This window comes from Argentina silus, assembly GCF_951799395.1.
Source record: "Argentina silus genome assembly, chromosome: 16".
Lineage (NCBI taxonomy): Eukaryota > Metazoa > Chordata > Actinopteri > Argentiniformes > Argentinidae > Argentina > Argentina silus.
In genome coordinates this window covers 4,113,042-4,134,274 of record NC_139670.1, presented here as the reverse complement: position 1 = coordinate 4,134,274, position 21,233 = coordinate 4,113,042, and the positions used below count along the sequence as shown (strand labels likewise).

The following is a 21,233-nucleotide window of genomic DNA, read 5'->3' as shown; positions in this document are numbered from 1 at the left end:
GTGAAAAACCGCAAAGTGATTCCACTGTTTTGTTGCCATACAGTTGGCGGTAACTGCTGCTAGAATACTTCAGGTAAGATGCTGTCATGTATACTGTTGCCTGCTCCATAGCTAGCTATCGATGTTGAATAATGTTTATGTATGGTGCAATGTAAGACAATAATAACACTTAATGTCTTTGTTGATATCAAGATCCTGCAGTGCTAGCTGCTTGGCTAGCTAAGCATCTTTTTCTGACCCACCATCAGTTAGCTAGTCGGCTAGCCATGCCTGCTCAGTTGAAATGGGTCAAGATCAAATTGCTGTTGTTCCATCCAAACCATAGCTAGCTAGTTTAGCTACATTCGGCCTTTACATTATAGCTGATATTCCTGCCTTTTGTTCCATCATACAATCAGTAAAAAAGAAAACTGCTGACAGAGACAAAATCTGTTTGATTGACACCTGTCTTGCTCTCTGATGTCAGCTGTCAGAGCCATGAGTGAGTTTCGGATACACCATGACGTCAACGAGCTGCTCAGCCTGCTCCACGTGCGAGGGGGTGACGGGGCAGAGAAGTACATCGACCTGCTGCAGAAGAACAGGACTCCCTACGTCACCACAACAGTGTCCGCGCATGGAGCCAAGGTGATGCACCAGCAGGGATGTTATCTGGGGATTGGGAAGTAAACATGGTTGGCTTAAGGCTACATGTCCTGTGTTCTTCCTGTGTACTCACTGTAAACAAATGTCAGAAACTATCCCCTATTCTCCTTCCCTAAACACTTTGACATGATTGGAAAGGTAGTTGTTGATCTTGCAAGCAAAATCCTACCTATGCCTATCAGGGGGCAAGGGTCAAGCTACTACTACTAATAATAATATAATATAATAATATTATATGCCATTTAGCTGACGCTTTTATCCAAAGCGACTTACAATGCAGTGAGTGCATACATTTCAGTATATATGGTCCCAGCAGGAATCAAACCCACAACCTAAGCGTTGTTAGCGCCATGCTCTACCAACTGAGCCACAGAGGACCACTACTACCGTCATGCTAATATCTATCCAGATCTACACAAGTGTCTCGGGAGAAGAGTTTACAGTCGGTTGTTTTCTAGACAGGGCCACTGTCTGCTAATGCCATTGGCCTTTTAACTGTTATCCACAGGTGAAAATTGCAGAGTATTCCAAAACGCCTGAGGACTTCCTGAGGAAATATGACGAGCTGAAGTCCAAGAATGTTCGCAACCTTGACCCTCTGGTCTTCCTGCTGTCAAAGCTTACAGAAGACAAAGAGGTAAGCTGTTCGTTTGGCAGTTTTACTCTGGTTTCCCAGACACAGATTAAGCCTAATCTCTGACTAAAAAAAGCGTCTTCAATGTAGATTTCCTGTTGAATGTGTGATTTAGATTAGGTGTCTGGGAAACTGCCCCTTTCTGTTACCTGACCAAGTACCTTGTACTGTTTGAGTGTAATCTTAGCATGTGTATTGTTGTTATGTCTCAATGTTCGTGGATTTGTGTTTGTGTTGTTATGTTGTACAGATGCTCCAGTGTCTGCAGCAGAATGCCAAAGAGAGGTCTGAAGCGTCAGCTAACACGACATCAAGCACCACCACAACCTTCGCCATCGCCCCAACCAAGATGTCGATGCAGGAATTTGAGGAGATACGAAAGAAACTTGGGAACGTCACGGCCAGCTCCAACGTCCCCCAGGTAATTATACATTTACATTACATTTGTGGCATTTAGCAGACGCCTTTATCCAAAGCGACTTACAACAAATACATTTGAAGGAAGTGAATCATCTATCCATCAGTCGTCATAATAAAAATGTATCTATGCTAGGACCAGGGGCTATTGGCAGTCACAATGCTAGAAGAAAGGAAGATTTAAAAAAAAAAAAAAAAAAAAGATTTTGAAGGGCTATATTTTAGCTTCAGGATATGTTAGTGGGCAACTCAAATTATGTATTCTTTCTGTCCCAGTCTGCTGAGGTCACACGAAAGTTGCTGAGGGACAGACAAAACAAGAAGAACCCTACCCAGCCCAATCCTGTGTTCCCCAACTGGGTGTACGACAGGCCTGCTCTGATCGGTGACTTCATCACTACGTCCACACAAGTGGCAGACCCAGCTGTGCCTATTGGTATATATGCTCCCTGCGTTACTGAGACATTTAAATAGACTTGATACTATCGTCTTCAGACTTAGCTGAATGGCTGCACATCGTAATATGCATTGAAACAACTTTAGATAATTTTATACTGTTCGCACCACATTCAGTGGTTTGTATAGACGACCAACATTCAAACCTCACATGATTGGCTTTTGACGGTGTTGTTATTTATCAGGTACCATGCCCCTGGCTGCCCAGGAGCAAGCCTTGGTAGAGGACCTGCTGTTTGTGCTGATTGGTGTGGACGGTAGAGACATCACAGCTCAGCCTGTCCTGGGGAGACAGAACCGCTCCTTCATAGTAGACCCCACCTTAGACACGTCAATCAAAGAACTGGTCAACAGGATAGTACCAGTCGCGTCCTACTACTCCACCATAACACGGTGAGTCGGCTTACACAGAGGGAGGACTTAGTTTATCGTGTTACTATTGCTGGACCCAGCTGTGGTCCTGAAGTTCCCCTGAAGTTTGGAAAAATAAAGCTGTTTGATTGTATTCTATTATGTTCCGTTCCATTCTATTCTCCTCTATATTCTGTTCCATTCCATTGTATTCTATCATTTTCCATTCCATGCTATTCTGTTCCATTCCATTGGATTCTCTTATATTGAATTACATTCTGTTCCATTCCCACACCATCTGGAAATGAAGCATATCAAATAACGTTGTGCTTTCTGACAACTGACACCGAGGCGTTTTTATTTTTTTCCCTGTTTGTCCCGGCAGCTTTACAGAGGAGAAGTCGTCGTTTGAGTACGGCCAGGTGAACCACGCCCTGACGGCTGCGATGAGGACTCTGATGAAGGAGTACCTGATCCTGGTGACCCAGCTGGAGCACCTCCACAGGCAGGGAACTCTCTCGCTGCAGAAGCTGTGGTTCTACATCCAGCCCACCATGAGGACCATGGAGATCCTTGCCTCCATCGGTGAGGCTCCATACTAACACAGTGTTGTTCAGTCCCGGTCCTGACTGAAAGCTGCAGTGTGTGCAGGCTGTTAGTGCCAACCCGACTCACTGAATCAGGTGTGTTGGTGCTGGCCCGGGACCAAGGCCTGTGCAAACGAGTTGAGATGGTAAACTCACTCAAGTTCAAATACCCCCACTTGCACTGCTAGCCTTTCAATAGCATAGCTGGTTTACAAGAACCTTTAAACTCTTTTGAAGCGTATACAGTAGGTTCTGGTGGCCGTATACACAACATCTTTTCTTATTGTCACCATAATAGATAGTAATTAGTCCAACATTATCCACGTCTGCCATCCATGTCCTATGCCCTCCTGTCAACACTGTCAGTAGCTTTCCTGTTCCTGTTCTGTACCTTCCAGCCTCTTCAGTGGACAAAGGAGACTGCATGGGCGGGTTGACGCTGAGCCTCCTCCACGACCGCACCTTCAACTACACCGGAGACAGCCAGGCCCAGGAGCTGTGCCTCTACCTCACCAAAGCAGCCAGCGTCCCGTACTTTGAAATCCTGGAGAAGTGGATCTACAGGGGGATTATCAAGGATCCGTACAGGTGCTGCCTCATGAAGCCCTTCACTTCTACTAGGTCCATTGTTAGTGCAGTCCTTGGTCTCAAAGGGGACTCCCCTGAATAAATAAAGGATAAATAAAAAAATAAATAAACAATCACTAATGTTAGCCATGAGCAAGCCCGTGACTTTTATCAGTAGTTTTACATTGTGTCTCAGACTGCTGTCTTGTGTTGGAGTTGGACAGGGAATGTTTTGTTCACAGGCTTCAGTGCAATTATGTTTTATATCTTTACAGCGAGTTCATGGTCGAGGAACACGAGCTGCAGAAAGAGAAGATTCAGGAGGACTACAACGACAAGTATTGGGATCAGCGGTACACAATCGTGCAACACAGAATTCCTTCCTTCCTTCAGAAAATGGCAGACAAAATATTGAGCACAGGTAAACAGTACCAGATTTGTTGTTCAAATTACTATGCAATAACGTGCAATGACAACGGTCAATGTATGGTCAATGCGCCTCACTGTATGTATCAAGATCCTTTGTATTGAACCTCTCCTCGACTCCCGCCCCTAAATATGGCTTCCCTTTCCCTCCCCTCCTGTCCTGTAGGGAAGTATCTGAACGTGGTCAGAGAGTGTGGCCGTGACGTGACGTGTCCGGATGCTAAGGAGGTCCTGTACACTCTGAAGGAGAGAGCCTACGTGGAGCAGATAGAGAAAGCCTACAACTACGCCAGCAAGGTGCTGCTGGACTTCCTGATGGAGGAGAAGGAGCTGGTATCACGCCTCAGGTGCTTATGTGGTCCTCTGTGGCTCAGTTGGTAGAGCATGGCGCTAACAACGCTTAGGTTGTGGGTTCGTTTCCCGCTCGGACCATATATACTGAAAAATGTATGCACTCACTGCAATGTCAGTCATTTTGGATTAAAGTGTCAGCTAAATGGCATATATATAGAGGGGCCAAGATTCTGGACACAGATTAAGCCTAAAAAGCATGCTCAATGGAGAGTCTGTATTAACAGTGTGGTTTAGCTCAGGTCTAGGTCTAAAGTGTTTAAGTCTGATATTGGGTAACGATTTATATTCATAATGCATACGTCTTCTACATCTATAAGCAGGTCATAAACGTTACAGAATAGCAACACAACTACAGAGCATTTAATGAATGTTGAATGTTAAAAGATGTATTTTCAATTCCTAGATCAATCAAGCACTACTTCCTGATGGACAAAGGAGACTTCTTCGTCCACTTCATGGACCTGACAGAGGAGGAGCTGAAGAAGACCGTGGATGACATCGTCCCTCCTCGCCTGGAGGCCTTGCTGGAGCTGGCTCTGAGGATGAGCACTGCCAACACTGACCCATTCAAGGACGACCTGAAGGTACATTAACAGGAAACTTAACCTGGCAGTCATGCTTCATTTACTACAGCAGCAGCGCCCTCTGCTGGTTGTATGGTAGAAGGACAATCCTCCTGACAAATAGGTCTAGTTCAAACATCATAACCCGAAAAACACAATTATTAAAATAATATAAAAACTATGGAGACTTACATCAACTCACACCAGAATACAACCAATGACAACACTCGGAACACAACCCAACCAATGACAACCCTCGGAACACAACCCAACCAATGACAACACTGGACACCGTTCTCTTCCTGTCTCCCCCTAGATTGACCTGATGCCCCATGACGTCATCACCCAGTTGCTGCGGGTGCTGGCCATAGACACCAAGCAGGAGAAGGCCATCATCAACGCTGACCCCACAGAGGTGGCTCTCAGCGGCCTGGAGGCCTTCTCCTTCGATTACATCGTCAAGTGGCCCCTCTCTCTCATCATCAACAGGTGGGCACAGTGTTCCGTGTTGTGACGGGATGTGAATACCTGTGTGAAAATAGGTGAAAATGACGTCCTCAGAAATAACGCACACGCTGATGGGGAGTGTATTAGTAGATAAAAAATATGTTTGGTGTAAGGAAATATAGAAGTAATGTTTACAATTGATACCATTATGTGTACCGGGTAATTTAGATTTTTAACTGTGTTGTGTTTGAAATGTAATATGAGTTTAAGTGAGGGTGAGGAATATTTGGGGCATTGATAACAAGCTAAGATGTGTCCACTACATACATACTTATCTTCTCTGTGGCTCAGTTGGTAGAGCATGGCGCTAACAACGCTAAGGTTGTAGGTTTGATTCCCGCTGGGACCATATATACTGAAAAATGCAATGTAAGTCGCTTTGGATAAAAGCGTCGGCTAAATGGCGTCTATCTGACAGGAAAGCGCTGACCAGATATCAGATGCTGTTCAGACACATATTCTACTGTAAACATGTGGAGAGGTTGTTGTGCAACGTCTGGATCAGCAACAAAACAGCCAAACAGTACTCCCTGCACACGGCCAAATGGTGAGCTTACAAAATCCCTTGTGTAAACTTCCTGGGTCTTGTCTATCTTAATGCTTAAGTCTTACAAAAACATTTGGATATGTCACAATGTTTTAATCTGATTTGTTAGAGAATACTATTGTTAAATGGAGGACTCTCAGCTTCAAATGTATAAATCTGAAAATATTTATATCTTATATATATATTCGGTCTTATTTCACCCCCTTTCATACTATAGGTTTGCGACTGCGTTCGCCCTCAGACAGCGCATGCTGAACTTCGTCCAGAACATCCAGTACTACATGATGTTTGAGGTCATGGAACCCACGTGGCACATCATGGAGAACAACCTGAAGTCGGTAAGCAGAAGAGACCAAACCCTAATTTACACCTCAGAGCCCAACCGAGCTGAGCTGAGCTGAGCTGAGCTGAGCTGAGCTGAGCTGAGCTGAGCTGAGCTGAACTGAACTGAACTGAACTGAACTGAACTGAACTGAACTGAGCTGAACTGAACTGAACTGAACTGAACTGAACTGAGCTGAACTGAACTGAACTGAACTGGCCTGGTGACGCATTCACCACAGTTACTGTAACAGAGCTGGAAAGGACCTTGTGAGAAGAAAATATCCGAGCCAGCACAGTACGGTCCTGGGGGGTCGGCCCCGTGGGGCGGTAAACCCCCTTGTGTGTCCAGCTCTTGTCTCGTCATTCAGTGACATCATTGATTCGCATTTACAGGGAGATCATTGATTCGCATTTGACTATCAATGCCTTGTTGTTCTGTGACAGCACAGTAGACAGCCATTCATTGCAGTGTCATACATGTTTCTTTACTGTCCTTTCACACAACATTGCTGTTGTCAAGTGCATAGACTTGACGGTGGCGCCGCCGAGCAGCCACTCTGTCAACATTGAGGTATTGTAGTGTCGTTATCAGTCCGTCCTTTGTCGTCCCCCGCCCCCCCCCCCCCCCCCAACCCGCCCTCAGGCCTCCAACATCGACGACGTCCTGTGCCATCACACGAGTTTCCTGGACAACTGTCTGAAGGACTGCATGTTGACCAACCCGGAGCTGCTCAAGATCTTCTCCAAGCTCATGCCCGTGTGCGTCATGTTCACCAACTGCATGCAGGTTTGTGGGGTCGGGCCGGGTGTGGAACTCCAGACTCGGCGTGTCGAAGGTCATTACCGGGAACATCCGGGTACTTAATTGCGTAACATTCTGACGCATGAAGGTGACCGGTCTTGTGTTTTCTCGTAGATGTGCTACACACTGTTTGTGTGTTACTGTGTTGTTGTGTTATCCTCACTCTGTTGATCCTTACGTGTGTGTGTGTCTCTCTCTGTCTCTCTCTCTCCCTCTCTCTCTATCTCTCTCTTTCTTTCTTTCTCGCTATCTCTCTCTTTCTTTCTCTCTCTCTCTCTCTCTCCCCCTCCCTCCCTCTCTCTCTCTCTCTCCCTCCCTCCCTCTCTCTCTTTCTTTCTCTCTATCTCTCTTTTTTTTCTCTCTCTCTCTTTCTTTCTCTCCCTCTCTCTCCCCCTCCCTCTCCCTCCCCCTCCATCCCCCTCTCCCTCCCTGCTGTGGTAGCGGTTCACCCAGAGCATGCAGTTGGACCGTATGTCCCTGGAGCATGGGACCATGCAGGGTCCTCCAACCAAGAGTGAACGCACTGAGGAAGCAGAGAAGAAGAAGCTCACCTCCAAGGTACCCCGCCTGCTACAGTACTGTACTCTTCACCGGATATGTGTACATTGCCCTGCTATAGACAATATGTACAAGTGCTTTTAGTTGGAAAACATGATGGTGTCTTTGCAGGATTTATTACGTGCTTATAATCGTGAATTATATATGAGTTGGTAATCTAACACATTAACGTAATGCAGCCGCATTGCAGACATGGTGATTCATACAATCATATATTATGATACAATGATACAATCATATATTACAGGAATTTCACAACTGTGTCTCATCTGTGTTGTTGTTGTCCTGTCATTCCCCATCCTCATCCCCCCCCCCCCACCGCACCCCCCCATCCTCAGTTCCTAGCGGAGCACGTGGACGCCCTGCAGTCTGACGCGGGCTTCGAGGCCACCATCAGCAAGTTTGACAGCAACTTCAGCACCCTGCTCCTGGACCTGCTGGACAAGCTCAGCATCTACAGCACCAATGACTGTGAACACAGCATGATCAACATCATCTACAGGTGGGTTCATCCACAGACACCGTAGGAGACTGTTCTCAGAGTACTGTGGGTTCATCCACAGACACCGTAGGAGACTGTTGTTAGAGTACTGTGGGTTCATCCACAGACACCGTAGGAGACTGTTCTCTGAGTACTGTGGGTTCATCCACAGACCCCGTAGGAGACTGTTCTCAGAGTACTGTGGGTTCATCCACAGACACCGTAGGAGACTGTTCTCAGAGTACTGTGGGTTCATCCACAGACCCCGTAGGAGACTGTTCTCAGAGTACTGTGGGTTCATCCACAGACACCGTAGGAGACTGCTCTCAGAGTACTGGGGGTTCATCCACAGACCCCGTAGGAGACTGTTCTCAGAGTACTGTGGGTTCATCCACAGACACCGTAGGAGACTGTTCTCAGAGTACTGTGGGTTCATCCACAGACACCGTAGGAGACTGTTCTCAGAGTACTGTGGGTTCATCCACAGACACCGTAGGAGACTGTTCTTAGAGTACTGTGGGTTCATCCACAGACACCGTAGGAGACTGCTCTTAGAGTACTGTGGGTTTATCATGCAAGGACTCTGCTGGTTTTCATTCTAGTTTTGATCAGAGAAACCAGGTGTGTTCACTCTCTGAGTAGCTAACGACCAGGGAGGGATGAAAACCAGTGCAGGGAGGCTAAAGGGCGTAGCACGCTGATGCGCATACAACACAACCGCAAGGTTCCTGGTTCGATTCCGACCCTCGACATATCCTGCATGTCATCCCTCCTCTCTCTCACCCTTCCTTCCTGTCAATCTCTACTGTCTCTGTCCCGATAAAGCAGAAATGCCCTAAAAACATAAAAACAATCAAATAAATAAAAAAACAGTGTAGGATGTTGGTCCCTGAATGCTGTAGTTGCCTACCCCACAGGTATATACTGAAATGTATGCACTCACTTATTATTATTATTATTATTATTATTATTATTATTATTATTATTATTATTATTATAGGTTGTTGGCCTAAATGCCATGATGCAATCGAATAGACGGTAATATAACTTTTCTTCGTTCCACACAGGTTGGATTTCAATGGCTTCTACACCGAGCGTCTGGAGAGGATGGCCATAGAGAGGAGTCAGAAGGCAGCGGTGTAGCAGAGGTTTATGTGAGATGTCAGAACCCCGGGTTACGCTACAGGGCCGAACCAAGCCTATAGTGCCATAGTGGTCCGGCCCGGTCTAGTTGCTGAAACAGTGCTGGAAAGGACAGTGTGAAAGGAAAAATATCAGAGTCAGCGCGGCATGGTTTGGGACGGCCCTGTAGTGCGTAAAGCCCCCCCAACGGTGACCCAGCAATAAGTATTTATTTTTTCCCAACTCATGTATCCCTGTATAGTAACCACCACCATCCCCTTCAGGGAGGAATGTTTCATGCTTGGTTCAATAAACTGGCATGTTGTTTTGTAACATAGTGCCCCTCCCCATGGAGGAAGGATATGATGTAAGGATGTATGTCCTCATATATGTGCCCTCAAGTAAACAAACAACCAAGAACTTTAGGACCTATGTACCAGTATGTATTCCTCTGAGCAGAATGACATTAAAACTTGGAACTATGTTGGCCTATACGTAACTTATTGTTACCTCATTAAAATGTATCTATGTTTTCGTTCAATAAAAGTTGTCTCCAAGCAATATTCTGTCGCCTTCTTTATTAACCTAATTTAACCACTCCCATTATTAACATGTTCAGGGCTGGCTTTCCGATAAAACTGTGATGTCATGATTGCTACGTCAGTTTACTGGAGGGAGAAACGGCTGCCCCCTTGCTGATAACGGTAGAGGCGGTACTCTTCCAAGAGTCCGGTCATTTCTGTATTCACGGGCAGTACAGCAAGACATTGTAAAGGGATATTACGCTACAGCAATGCGATATATAACATGTACACTATTATTATGCACCATCTGGGGTAAGTTGAGAAATATAGAATTAAGCTTTGTTTGTTTTTAGTTGTTTGTGTTTTAATAGTAGGCATACAAGTTCTCAATTAACGGGTTTAAGCATAGACTGCAATATTTCAGCTTCTCAAAACGAGCCGTGCCAAACTTTCTGTATGATACAGATATCGACCTAAATGTCAGCGTTGGTATTATGTTTAGCCCGTAGTACATTTCGGAATGATTTATCACATCATTCACAAGATTGATTTAGCTTACTCTATTCGTTTAATTCATGTTTGGTTCGTTTGATTGATGCTTTGTGTTTTAATGTTATTGATGATCAACAAACCTCGTTTTGATGTTAAAAGTGTGTGTATGCAACATGTTCTTTCAGTGGCACTGGTGAGGAGCGCACGGCCGCTGGCTCACGTTGAGCGCTACGATGTGGTCAGGCCGCAGAGAATGAACGGTCGCGCAAAAAGAAGCCTTTTCTCAAATCAGGTGCATACAACAGCTGCATACAACAATGCAACAGCTTTTCACTTGTCCTCATGTTCCTCGTTTCATTTCTTGACTGGCAGACCCAGTAGGCTAATAATGAAATCAACAGAGAGGAAATTAAATAGACATTTCAATGGGGAAAAACTGTTTAGTAAAGGTAAGAATAGTTCTATAGTATGTTATCGAAAACTAAGCAAAGTAATTCATGCATTGTAGGTTTATCCCGAGGAGATGCAATATGCATTAACCATTGATGGAGGAAATCACACGATTCATCTTGAGAAGAACAGGTAGGTTAACATGTTTTACCATTCATTTACAGCAAGGTCATTTCTGTGATTAATTTTGATAAGACCTAAAGATATTTTGATATGTTTCATGCAATAGGAATCTTATTGGGCGAAATTTTACTGAGGTACATTATTCAGAAGATGGAAGTCAGCTGACAACATCACCAAATTATGAGGTATGAATCTTATTGCATATTGTAGCCTGTGGTGCAAAACAATACATGTCTAATAGTGTATATTTAATTTATAGTACATACAGTACTATTTTGTTGTTTCATTGTGATCATAGTATATATATATATATGCCATTTAGCTGACGCTTTTATCCAAAGCAACTTACATTGCAGTGAGTGCATACATTTCAATATATATGGTCCCAGCGGGAATCAAACCCACAACCTAAGCGTTGTTAGCGCCACGTTCTACCAACTGAGCCACAGAGGACCACCATCATAAAAGTGTCTTATCATTTCTATTGTCTTGTAGGACCACTGCTACTATCATGGTCACATTCAAGGCATTGAGGATTCATCAGTCAGTGTTGGGATCTGCTCAGGAATTAGGTAAGCGTATGTATTCAGTTTACATTGACCAACTCCCTCTTTTCTAGTGGTTAGTTGGTAATCAATGTCTCTTTAAAAAAAACTTTATTGGGACTGACTTCCCCTGACATTCCTCCCTGTTCCAGTGGCTATGTGCGAGTCAGGCAGCAGGTCTACCTGATTGAGCCGCTGGGAGACACTCCTGAAGGGGACCATGCGGTCTACAGACAGGAGCACCTCAGAACCAAGAGGTCCAGCTGTGGTCTGTCCAACAACAAGACACTCTATGACCATAACCACGACCACGAGCACGTAATGGTCCCCAGAGTGTCGGCTCTCTTCAAGTCCAAAGACTGGGTAGGACACTTCACCTTTCTCAATGTGTGTTCCTCAGAAGAGGAGGTGTTTTGCTTGAACTGACTTTATCTTGTTAAAAACATAACATTCTCTTTCCATCACTGTCTCTTTCTCTCTGCATTCATATTTCTCTCTCCTTCTCTCTCTCTCTGTCTCTCTCTCTATCTCTCTCTCTCTCTCTCTCTCTCTCTCTCTTTCTTTTTAGACTAAACCCATCACTGGTCCTCCGAGATATGTGGAGATGTTTTTGGTGGTTGACCACACAGAGGTATGTAACCTCAATTAAATTTCATTATTTTAATGACATTTCATGATTTCCTTTCACCCATGGTGATGTTGGAGGTTAATGAGTATAAGTTTGTGTCCTATGTTTCAGTATAAAAGACATGGAAGTGAAACCAAAGCTCGGATGCTGGAAGTTGCAAATCATGTTGATAAGGTACCTTTCTAGTTATGTTATCTGTTTTGTGTGTTCACATGTGCCTGGCTGCAAACAGTATGCCTTCTTTGCGATCTTAGACTTTAACACCTTAATTTCATCAAAGGTAGACTCATCACATATACAACCAAGTGGCTGCACTACCCACTTGAACAACAACAGCTTATGTTCATTATTCAGTTATTCAAATGTCGTCTGTCTTTGATCCCTGTTTTTGAGTGGGTTTGGTGCTGAGTCAGCTAAAACAAAGAAAGTCTGTTGCACAATGGACAATAAAGATCTATTCTATTCTACTCTATTCTGTTGCATTCTACTCTTCTTTACTTGATTCTACTCTCTCTACTTAATTCAGTTCGACTGTACTGTAATCTAATCTATTCTATTCTATTCTATCTCTAGTTGTATCGGCCTCTGAACATCCGGGTCATGGTGGTGGGGTTGGAGATTTGGACGTACAGGGATCAATTTGATGTCAGCATCAATGCCACAATAACGCTCAATAGGTTTCTCAAGTGGAGACAGGAGAACCTTCTGATGAGGGCCAAGCATGACAATGCAATGTTTGTCACGTGAGTAAATCCAATTTGTTAATCAACTTCATTAAAAAAAAAATTGTCACTTTTCTCTGCTTTTACTGTCATTCAAGCTCAGTATTTATTTTAATTTTTAGAAAAATTGTTTCAGCAAAAGCATGGTTTAGCCTGCAAACCACACTGTATGAGTTTGTATTGACCTGATATTTGGTTGTGGTTTACAACAGTGGTATAGACTTTCTCGGTGATACTGTGGGACTGGCAAATACATATGCCATGTGCACTGGAAGTTCGGGTGCAGTTAATCAGGTACTTTTCCTATTTATCAATCACTCACTACTTTGCTTGTTATTGAAATGTCACCTCTCAACAACAAATTACAGCAGATCCACAGAAAAGTATTATTACTTTGAAATAAGAATATTTGTTTATCCCCAGGACCACAACAGGAATCCTATTGGTGTTGCTTCGACAATCGCTCATGAGATGGGGCACAACTTGGGCATGACCCATGACAATTACTCCCCAGGATGTACCTGTGGTTCATCGGCCAGTGACAACTGTATCATGGGAGAAAAGATCACGTAAGACCTTCTTGTGCATCTAATCAGGCTGTGACTATTTCACCACCTCAACCGAAAACGTTGCTTAAAAATGGAATAGATGATGTGATAGTGGCTTGGTGACAAAGCTTGCATGATGACTAACCTTGCCTGAGACCTGAGGACACGTGTCGCCTCCCCGAGATAAAGCCTTTCGCTTAGCGAGCTTGAGCATGTCACCCGTGCAGCAGACCCAGGCTCGAACCCCTGGTCGGCCACATCCCCATGAAAATACAGCACTCAGTACTAAGTTCTAATTCTAAGGAATCCTATTCATCCTCAATCATCGACTGTATGTCACAGGGAATGTTCGCAACTTCTTTACAGGTTCAAAACCACGTAGAGATTCACATGCATTTAACTACTACTCTGACCCCGGCCTTCATTCCCACCTCGGCAGGTCCATTTACCCAAAGCTCTTCAGTAGCTGTAGTCAGGAGCAGCTGAATGATTTCCTGGAGCGAGGTCGTCCCACCTGTCTTCTGGACACACCCAGCTCCGACAGGCTGTACTGGGGGCCGTCCTGTGGCAACGCCTTCCTGGACCCCGGGGAGGAGTGTGACTGTGGAAGTGTGGAGGTGAGGGTCAAAGGTCGCTGTCGCCTTGTTGATTATGTTATCTCACCCTATTTCACCACCTCAACCGAAAACTTTGCTTCGTTGTATTGTTGATGTAATGTGGTGCTTTTAGGATTGTTGTAAAAAATGGGAGTAAATGGATAATGCTGTCCGTGCTGTAAATGAAGTATTGAATAGTCGTGTCTTTAGTTTTACGTCTTGTTTTACGTATCCCTCCCAGGATTGTCAGAACCCTTGCTGTGATGCTGCTACCTGTCGCCTCACAGAGGGATCCAGGTGTGCTCATGGTGACTGCTGTGAGAACTGCCAGGTACTGGGAAGAGACCTCTGTTACTGTACTATAATAATAATAGTAATGCATTTATTTTGTATAGCGCTTTTCTCAGTACTCAAAGACACTACATTAAATGGAGAGAACAAGAATAGATAGACAAAAAGTCAAACAAAAGCACAGTCAGTAAAAACAACAATGAAAATAATCATGAAAAGCAAAAGCAATAAATAAGATTAAAAGCAAGTTTAAAAAGATGGGTTTGAAGTACTGCCACCTCCCTCTGCTAATAGCCTATCAGACACCCAGACCTGGGTCAAATGTATTTGATATACATACTGTATATCAAATACTTTCAAATACTTGAGCTGGACTTTTTAGTTTGCCTGGTACAATGGAACCCATGGAATAGTCCCACAACTGCGAACGCTATGCTACATCATATGTATTTCACACACCTTACAGTCTAAGAACTGCCAGAAGTAAAGGTATTGCAGTAATGTGAGGGACAGGGCCCAGTTCTTTAGAACAGATGGGTGGTGCATTGTAACACCACTGTTGAAATGGTAACAGGAAACAGAAGGGTGGCATCCTTGAATTTCCATGTAACCTCCACATCCTTCCTCAAAATGACTCTGAGAGGCAAATGTACTGTAAAACCCGAACACTCGCTAAACCACAAACCCACTAAGCCACCAACCCTCTTGACCTCCGTACTAAACCACTGACTCCCCCCCCCCCCCCCCCCCCCCCAGATAAAACAGGCAGCCAGTCTGTGCAGGAGGTCAGCCAGCGAGTGTGACCTGGCAGAGTACTGCACAGGAACATCAGGATACTGCCCGGAGGACAGCTTTCACATGAACGGGAAATCCTGCGACTTCGGGCAGGGTTACTGCTACGACGGCCGATGCCCTTCACACCTAAAACACTGCAAGAGACTCTTCGGACCAGGTACAGCGGCTACTCTCCCTATTCTTCTTCATGGTATTCGTTAACCTCAGTGTGAAGGGAAACACAGTCTGTCAGTAATAATGGAACTGAAACACAGTGCACTTGTCGTAACACGTTCTAACTCACAAGGGGTCACAATACAGAAAATCCCCAGAGAAAAAAAGTCCTAGTCTCACTGTTACTCTGCTATGACAAATACAGCAGGTGTATCATTATTGCTCAATTCGTAGCAGGAAATTCAGGTTGAACCAAAAAAAAACAAAAAAAAAACAGCAGTTTTGACACCTCAAAGGTCTTGTGAAACGTTAAAGTTTGAACTGTCATTTCCTCTGTTATTTCTAGGGGCACAAGTTGGGCAGGATTTTTGCTTTGCTATGAACTTCGGAGGCAACGAGGGCGCTAACTGCGGAAGGACCAGATATGGCTACGCGCGTTGCACCCAACAGTAAGCACCCATCACTTCCTGTTCTTGACACATCCTGTTTCCCATCAGAATAATGGGAAATAATGACAACTGAGAATAAAACCCCTGATAACACTCCCCCTCCATTAGTTTATACTGTCAAAAACCATGTTACCATGCTTTAAGTCAAATATTAAATGAAATCATATTTATTTTCCAGGAACATGAAATGTGGGTCCATATTTTGCTCAGGAGGGAGTGAATCCATCACTGGGCAGAGGGCGACCTTCACGATTCCCGGGAAGGGAACATGCAAGATCCCAGTGGACGAGGATACGATCAGGCAACTGGACATGGTCCCACCTGGCACCAAATGTGGAATGAATAAGGTAATAAAGACTGTTATTACTAAAGTATACTAATGCGATAATTAAGGTATTTTTTTATTGAAATAGGTCGGGTTTTTAATGCTGGCTCAAGCTCATGTGTGGATCTTGTTTTCAAACCTGTGAATCAATGAACCCTCTTTGTCTTTTCAGGTTTGCTATGACAACAAGTGCCAAGACCTCGCAGTGTATGGCAAAATGGAGGACTGTGCTACAAAATGCCACAACAATGGGGTGAGAGCTTGTCAATGGATAGTCACTTACATTCTCATGCTAGAACTGTATTGACTCAGTTGTCACACTGTGTGTTCGCTTCAATTGCCCGACAGTAAGTCTCATTATGTGCACTCTCGTCTCTGCTAGGTCTGCAATCATAAGAGAGAGTGCCACTGTAACCCTGGCTGGGCTCAACCATTCTGTGATATGAAATACTCAGACATACCTCAAGGTAAGACTCACTCACTCTCTCATTAGTGACACACAAACCTGTCTGTTAACACATTTCACGAAACACTGTTGAGTCTATAGCAAACTGTATTTATGTAAAAATGTTTAAAAAAAAACCCCAAAACTAATCTGATTGGCATTCTAAGTATTTGATCTGATGACGGTTGTCCTCTGCTTGTGCAGACCAGACTGCAGTGATAGCGGGCGTCTCGACAGCAGTGGTGGTCCTCCTGCTGCTGACACTCATCATTGGAGGGCTGATATACTGCAAGACGAGCAGGAAAGAAAACTACACCTCAAAGAGGTCTGTTTCCTGATCTTTACCAACTCAGTCCTGGTCTATGTTCCTCCACTAATCCTGGTCTATGTTCCTCCACTAATCCTGGTCTATGTCCACGCTAGTGTATCGCTTTGATGGAAGCAATGTGTTGGTCATGCATGCCAGATGCTGATCTGTCAACAAACCATATTTTTTAAATTCTGTGTATACCAGTTAATAGTTTTATGCTGTGCTACATACAAACATCAGGTCTACTGTCTACATACAATACAACTGTCATTGTCTATTAATTGCTGAACGGAAATTATGTCTTTGCACTGTACCACCCGCCCCCCCCCCCGCCCCGCCCCACGAGAGAGGGTCAGGGCACAGGGTCAGCCGTAGTGTAGCGCCCCTGGAGCAATTGGAGCTGCTGCACAGTACATGTAGCTATGCATGTTAAATGCACTCAACTGTCATCTGAATTAATTTGAATTTAACACAACTTTATTGAATCTTTGCAGGAAAGTCCATTCCACCTCAGGCAATCTGAACCCAATGTTCCAGGAGGGGGGTGGGAAAGGCAAACCTCACAGTAAACAGCTCCACATCAGCCAGCCCACCTTCATGGAGTCCTCTGCAATCCAAGCCCGCAGCCCTGTCTTTATCAACGTGGCCCCTACGCGACCGCCTCCACAGGTGAGCTACACTGCTAAAAGCGCTAATGTATGTGGTGGCCTCTGTGGCTCAGTTGGTAGAGCGACCTCATGTGACCTCATCTGTGTGGAAGTGTGGCAGGATTTCTCAATCAAGAGACATTGATTACCAACTAACCACTAGAAAAGAGGGAGTTGGTCAATGTAAACTGAATACATACGCTTACGTCAGCTAAATGGCATATATATATATATGAATTTAATTGAAGAGAAATTCAATTTAAAAAAAAAAGTGTTTTAACGTAGGATAATTACAGTATTTATCATTTGTGTCTTTTTGCAGCCACCAAAGAAGAGTCCTGTTGAGCTGCCTCCCCCTCACACTGAGTCGGTAAGTTAGCTGTTTTTTTAATCATTCAAATCCTTCCATTTCGCCTGAGATGTCTAGTGATTTATGCAGTATACCCCCAGTGTGTAAACTCATCCAAAAAACGTGTTTTGATTTGGTTTCCAACAGACTGCACCAACCAAGCCTTTACCACCTCTGAATAGCAAACAGGTGAGTCATGCAGTAACAGCCTCAACCGAAAACTATGCTGCCGTCATGAACAAGCCACTCTTGTAAAACACAGGTTTAATCTGATTGAGTCAATCATGAATAATGGATAATGGATAAGATATAATATACAGTACATACTGTATGCGTGTGTCATATCAGCCTCCCCTGCAGACATTCATACATGTATGTTCCTCTAATCTTTTATCAGTCTTTCATTTGGCCTCGCGAAACTCACAGTCTGTTTAAACAGTTATGAACTGAGTTTTATGCACAAAGAAGACTTTTCATGGTCAAACAACATAACAGCATAACAACATGATCTCACTGTCTGTTATTCTCATTATGTTAAGGCAAGCAAGCCTAGTACCCCTCCCGTCCCCCCAGTCAAGCCGGGTCCTCCTCCAGTCCCCACAGTGAAACCGGGTCGTCCTCCAGTCCAATCGATGAAACTCAGTCCTCCCCCAGTTCCTGCCCTGAAGCCCACAACACCAAAGGTCTACAACAAATACCCACAGGTAAGTGTCCATCAAACACACTTAGAATATAGAGGCTTGTCATCTCCAGAGACTAGTTCTCCAGAGTGGTGGCTACTAGTACTTAAAACTCTCCAGGCAAGGCAGAAAAGTTAAAGTACTGTCTAACCTTCTACTGTTACTATTACTGAAAGAGTATATTTTAGAATTAACTCTAAATTGTTGTAAACAATAAAAAACGTACTCTAAATGATCCTCTCTGTGTGCAGCAGTCCTCAGGAGGAGCAGGACAGAAGATTGCTCTGAAGCCTCCCTCCATGCTACGTTGAGGAAAATGAAGACTCAGGGGATCAGTATGTTTGACTCATAGGAACCAAGGACTTAGAGGAGTTCAGTCTTTGTTTTAGACCCTAGGAGGTCCTGGATGACCAAGCCTAAAGTCAACTTTCTCTGGGGAAAGTCTTTGATGACATCGTCATGTCTCAGAATGTACACACTTAACCACTGTGGAAATGTGGTTTTGGAAAATGCTGGAACCACGAACCGGTGCGATATAGGTCGTGTTTTTTCAATCATTGCCTGTAAAAAAAAAAGTGTGTATTCGCTTTGAGATTAACTGAGCATTGCGTTTTGCATTTGAGCTTCATTGGTTGCCTTTGCCCTTTTTTACGAGAGTATAATGCTGCTTTCATGGAACTCAACTTTCTGAGCGATTCTTTTTTTATTTAATGTTTGTCATGTGCCAAAGCCAGCCTGTTGTGAACATGTTATCATTATGTATTTATAAATTAAATGTTTTACAAATGAAAGGTACAAATGAGACATATTATACTCATGCAGTATACTATACTCAAATGAGATAATGCACTGTACAATGCTTATAGTAATTTGAGATATGTGCAATATACTTCTATGCATCCTTGCTCTCTGAATGGCACTGATTCCTCTGAAATTGTCCATAAAAATAAAATGCAAATAAAATGTACCAAACAAATCCATAGTTGTTGCCAATGTTGTTGACATATTGTTGACTCATCAAGGCCTGGCATCAGGGTTCTTTATTTTGTAAACTGTACTGAGAAACGATGTGAATAAAGTTTGATTTGACTCACTTTACTTGAGCAGTACTTCATATATTAATGAACGTTTTCAACAAGTAACTTATAGACCCAAGATCTGAGACCTCATATTGTACCGTGTCTTACATCATAACAGCAGAGTCAGTGGGTTCATACTGTAGCTGAGTTCATATCTACCATGACATTAATAGCCTTGTAACAGCCTTGTGGTTTATGGCTATTAGGATCACACAAAAAGAATAGTAATTTCAATGTTCAGGACCCCGAGTCTGTTAGTTAGTTAGATACGCTGCACGGCAGTCATGGGATGTGCCAGTTTGGGGGAAGTGGAAGCTGACGGGGACGGAGGAATTCGTCACGTCAAATCAAATCAGCATATCGAGTCCTGTCACAGTCGTGTAGTTGTCAACAGTTAGTACATATTTTGCCAACACAGCACCAGCTATATTCACATACTTGGTTTTATTGGAATATTGAATCTAACATGAATAGTTTACAGACCAACATTATATCCCCAACACCTTTTTTCAGAGGCAGAATTATTGCGATGATATTATTGGAATAAGTGTGTGAAGTTGGAATCGCAAGTTAGCAATCAGGAACTTCAGCATTGACGGTATAATCACATTAATTTGATTAGGCTTAGAGTTACAGTATAGGACGTTTTTTGTTCTCACGGTCGTGGTAACATTGTGTAATCCATCATGCAATGTGAAGATGTCATCACACAGTATAGGCGTTCTAGCCGTAGGGCAGTTCAGAACAAAGACATGGTTGATTTCAATAACAAACAACCTTAGGGGCACATTGCAAAACGTCCTGCAAATGTACATGGGAATTGATTTCACAATGTTAACCCCACAGTAGTGGTTTTCCAGTGAAACAAGTGTTGTCTAAATTGGGACTCAGAATCTCTCCTACACAGCAGCCTGGGCACGTCTCCGACGTTACTCATCATCTGATATCTCCCCTGGGGTCCAATGTACATGACATGGCCTTCAACCATTCCCATGATACCATCAGCCTGGTACTGGGGGGTGTCTACTGTGTGATGAACAGTCCACATCCTACGGGGGAACAATAAGAGGCATTGATGGAGTAGCCTGGCACGCATGCAGCCTTAAAGAGCCAACACGATCCCATTCTCTCCCCTTCTCCCCCAAAGTATGCTTTCATTAACCACTCCCTCGCGTATTTAATAAAGGGAGGATTGGTGGAAGCAACATGGTGATAAAACCTTCTATACCATGCTTTAGACCAGTACAACGCTTCTAAATGCATGAGGGGAAGTGGAGCGAATACTTCAGGGAGGGGGAGGGGGAGCGGGAGGGGGAGGGGGGGTGGTAGAGGACAGGACTGCAGGCCGTTCTCTCCTATATTAATGGGATTCCTTGGCAGTCTCGTGAGTGACTGGGGGGAAATGGATTGGGATGCAAACAGTGACTCAGAGCTTTGCTGGCAGCCTGGCTCCCAGTGAAGCCCTCCTCAGCGTCTGGGTCAACTCAGCTCAGACTTTTAAGAGAAGGGGCTTTGTCTGCAGTCAAAAAGCCTCGGGTGACTTAAATAAGTGAATGAACTTGATTGAATTAATTTATCAAATCATTAAGGATAAAAACAGGGGCTAAGTGAGGCTATGTAGTACAACTACACAACTTAGAGAGAGAGTGAATATCTACTGTAATACATAACGATAGGGAACACTCCAAAACATTAGACGGTTTTAGTTTAATGAAAATCAGAAGAGAGAGAGAGAGAGCTA

At 44.0% G+C, this 21,233-nt stretch overlaps 2 protein-coding genes across 3 annotated transcripts; both read left to right on the top strand.

The window, feature by feature from the left end:
* Nucleotides 1-9: 9 nt before the first annotated feature.
* Nucleotides 10-9,896, top strand: tubgcp2 (tubulin gamma complex component 2). Its single transcript, XM_083687823.1, has 18 exons — nucleotides 10-73; nucleotides 467-627; nucleotides 1,154-1,282; nucleotides 1,530-1,700; nucleotides 1,973-2,132; nucleotides 2,338-2,545; nucleotides 2,889-3,088; nucleotides 3,489-3,678; nucleotides 3,933-4,078; nucleotides 4,250-4,430; nucleotides 4,841-5,021; nucleotides 5,317-5,489; nucleotides 5,926-6,054; nucleotides 6,272-6,392; nucleotides 7,022-7,165; nucleotides 7,622-7,738; nucleotides 8,077-8,240; nucleotides 9,287-9,896. The coding sequence occupies exons 2-18, from the start codon at nucleotides 478-480 to the stop codon at nucleotides 9,360-9,362; spliced, it is 2,640 nt and encodes an 879-aa protein (XP_083543949.1). The 5' UTR covers nucleotides 10-73; nucleotides 467-477; the 3' UTR covers nucleotides 9,363-9,896.
* Nucleotides 9,897-10,068: 172 nt separating this feature from the next.
* On the top strand, nucleotides 10,069-19,506 carry LOC310817307 (zinc metalloproteinase-disintegrin-like jararhagin). 2 transcript variants are annotated; one of them, XM_083687825.1, is made up of 24 exons: nucleotides 10,069-10,177; nucleotides 10,543-10,649; nucleotides 10,866-10,939; nucleotides 11,037-11,115; nucleotides 11,426-11,502; nucleotides 11,628-11,838; nucleotides 12,044-12,106; nucleotides 12,215-12,277; nucleotides 12,677-12,846; nucleotides 13,038-13,119; nucleotides 13,249-13,394; nucleotides 13,813-13,990; nucleotides 14,211-14,300; nucleotides 15,017-15,212; nucleotides 15,555-15,657; nucleotides 15,836-16,004; nucleotides 16,155-16,235; nucleotides 16,365-16,449; nucleotides 16,632-16,752; nucleotides 17,232-17,406; nucleotides 17,707-17,754; nucleotides 17,881-17,922; nucleotides 18,273-18,437; nucleotides 18,668-19,506. In XM_083687825.1, exons 1-24 carry the CDS (start codon nucleotides 10,135-10,137, stop codon nucleotides 18,722-18,724), a joined length of 2,625 nt encoding a protein of 874 aa, XP_083543951.1. In that variant the 5' UTR covers nucleotides 10,069-10,134; the 3' UTR covers nucleotides 18,725-19,506. The 2 variants fall into 2 exon arrangements, with proteins under 2 accessions (XP_083543951.1, XP_083543950.1); XM_083687824.1 differs by having other exon boundaries at nucleotides 18,665-19,506.
* The last annotated feature ends 1,727 nt before the right edge of the window (nucleotides 19,507-21,233 follow it).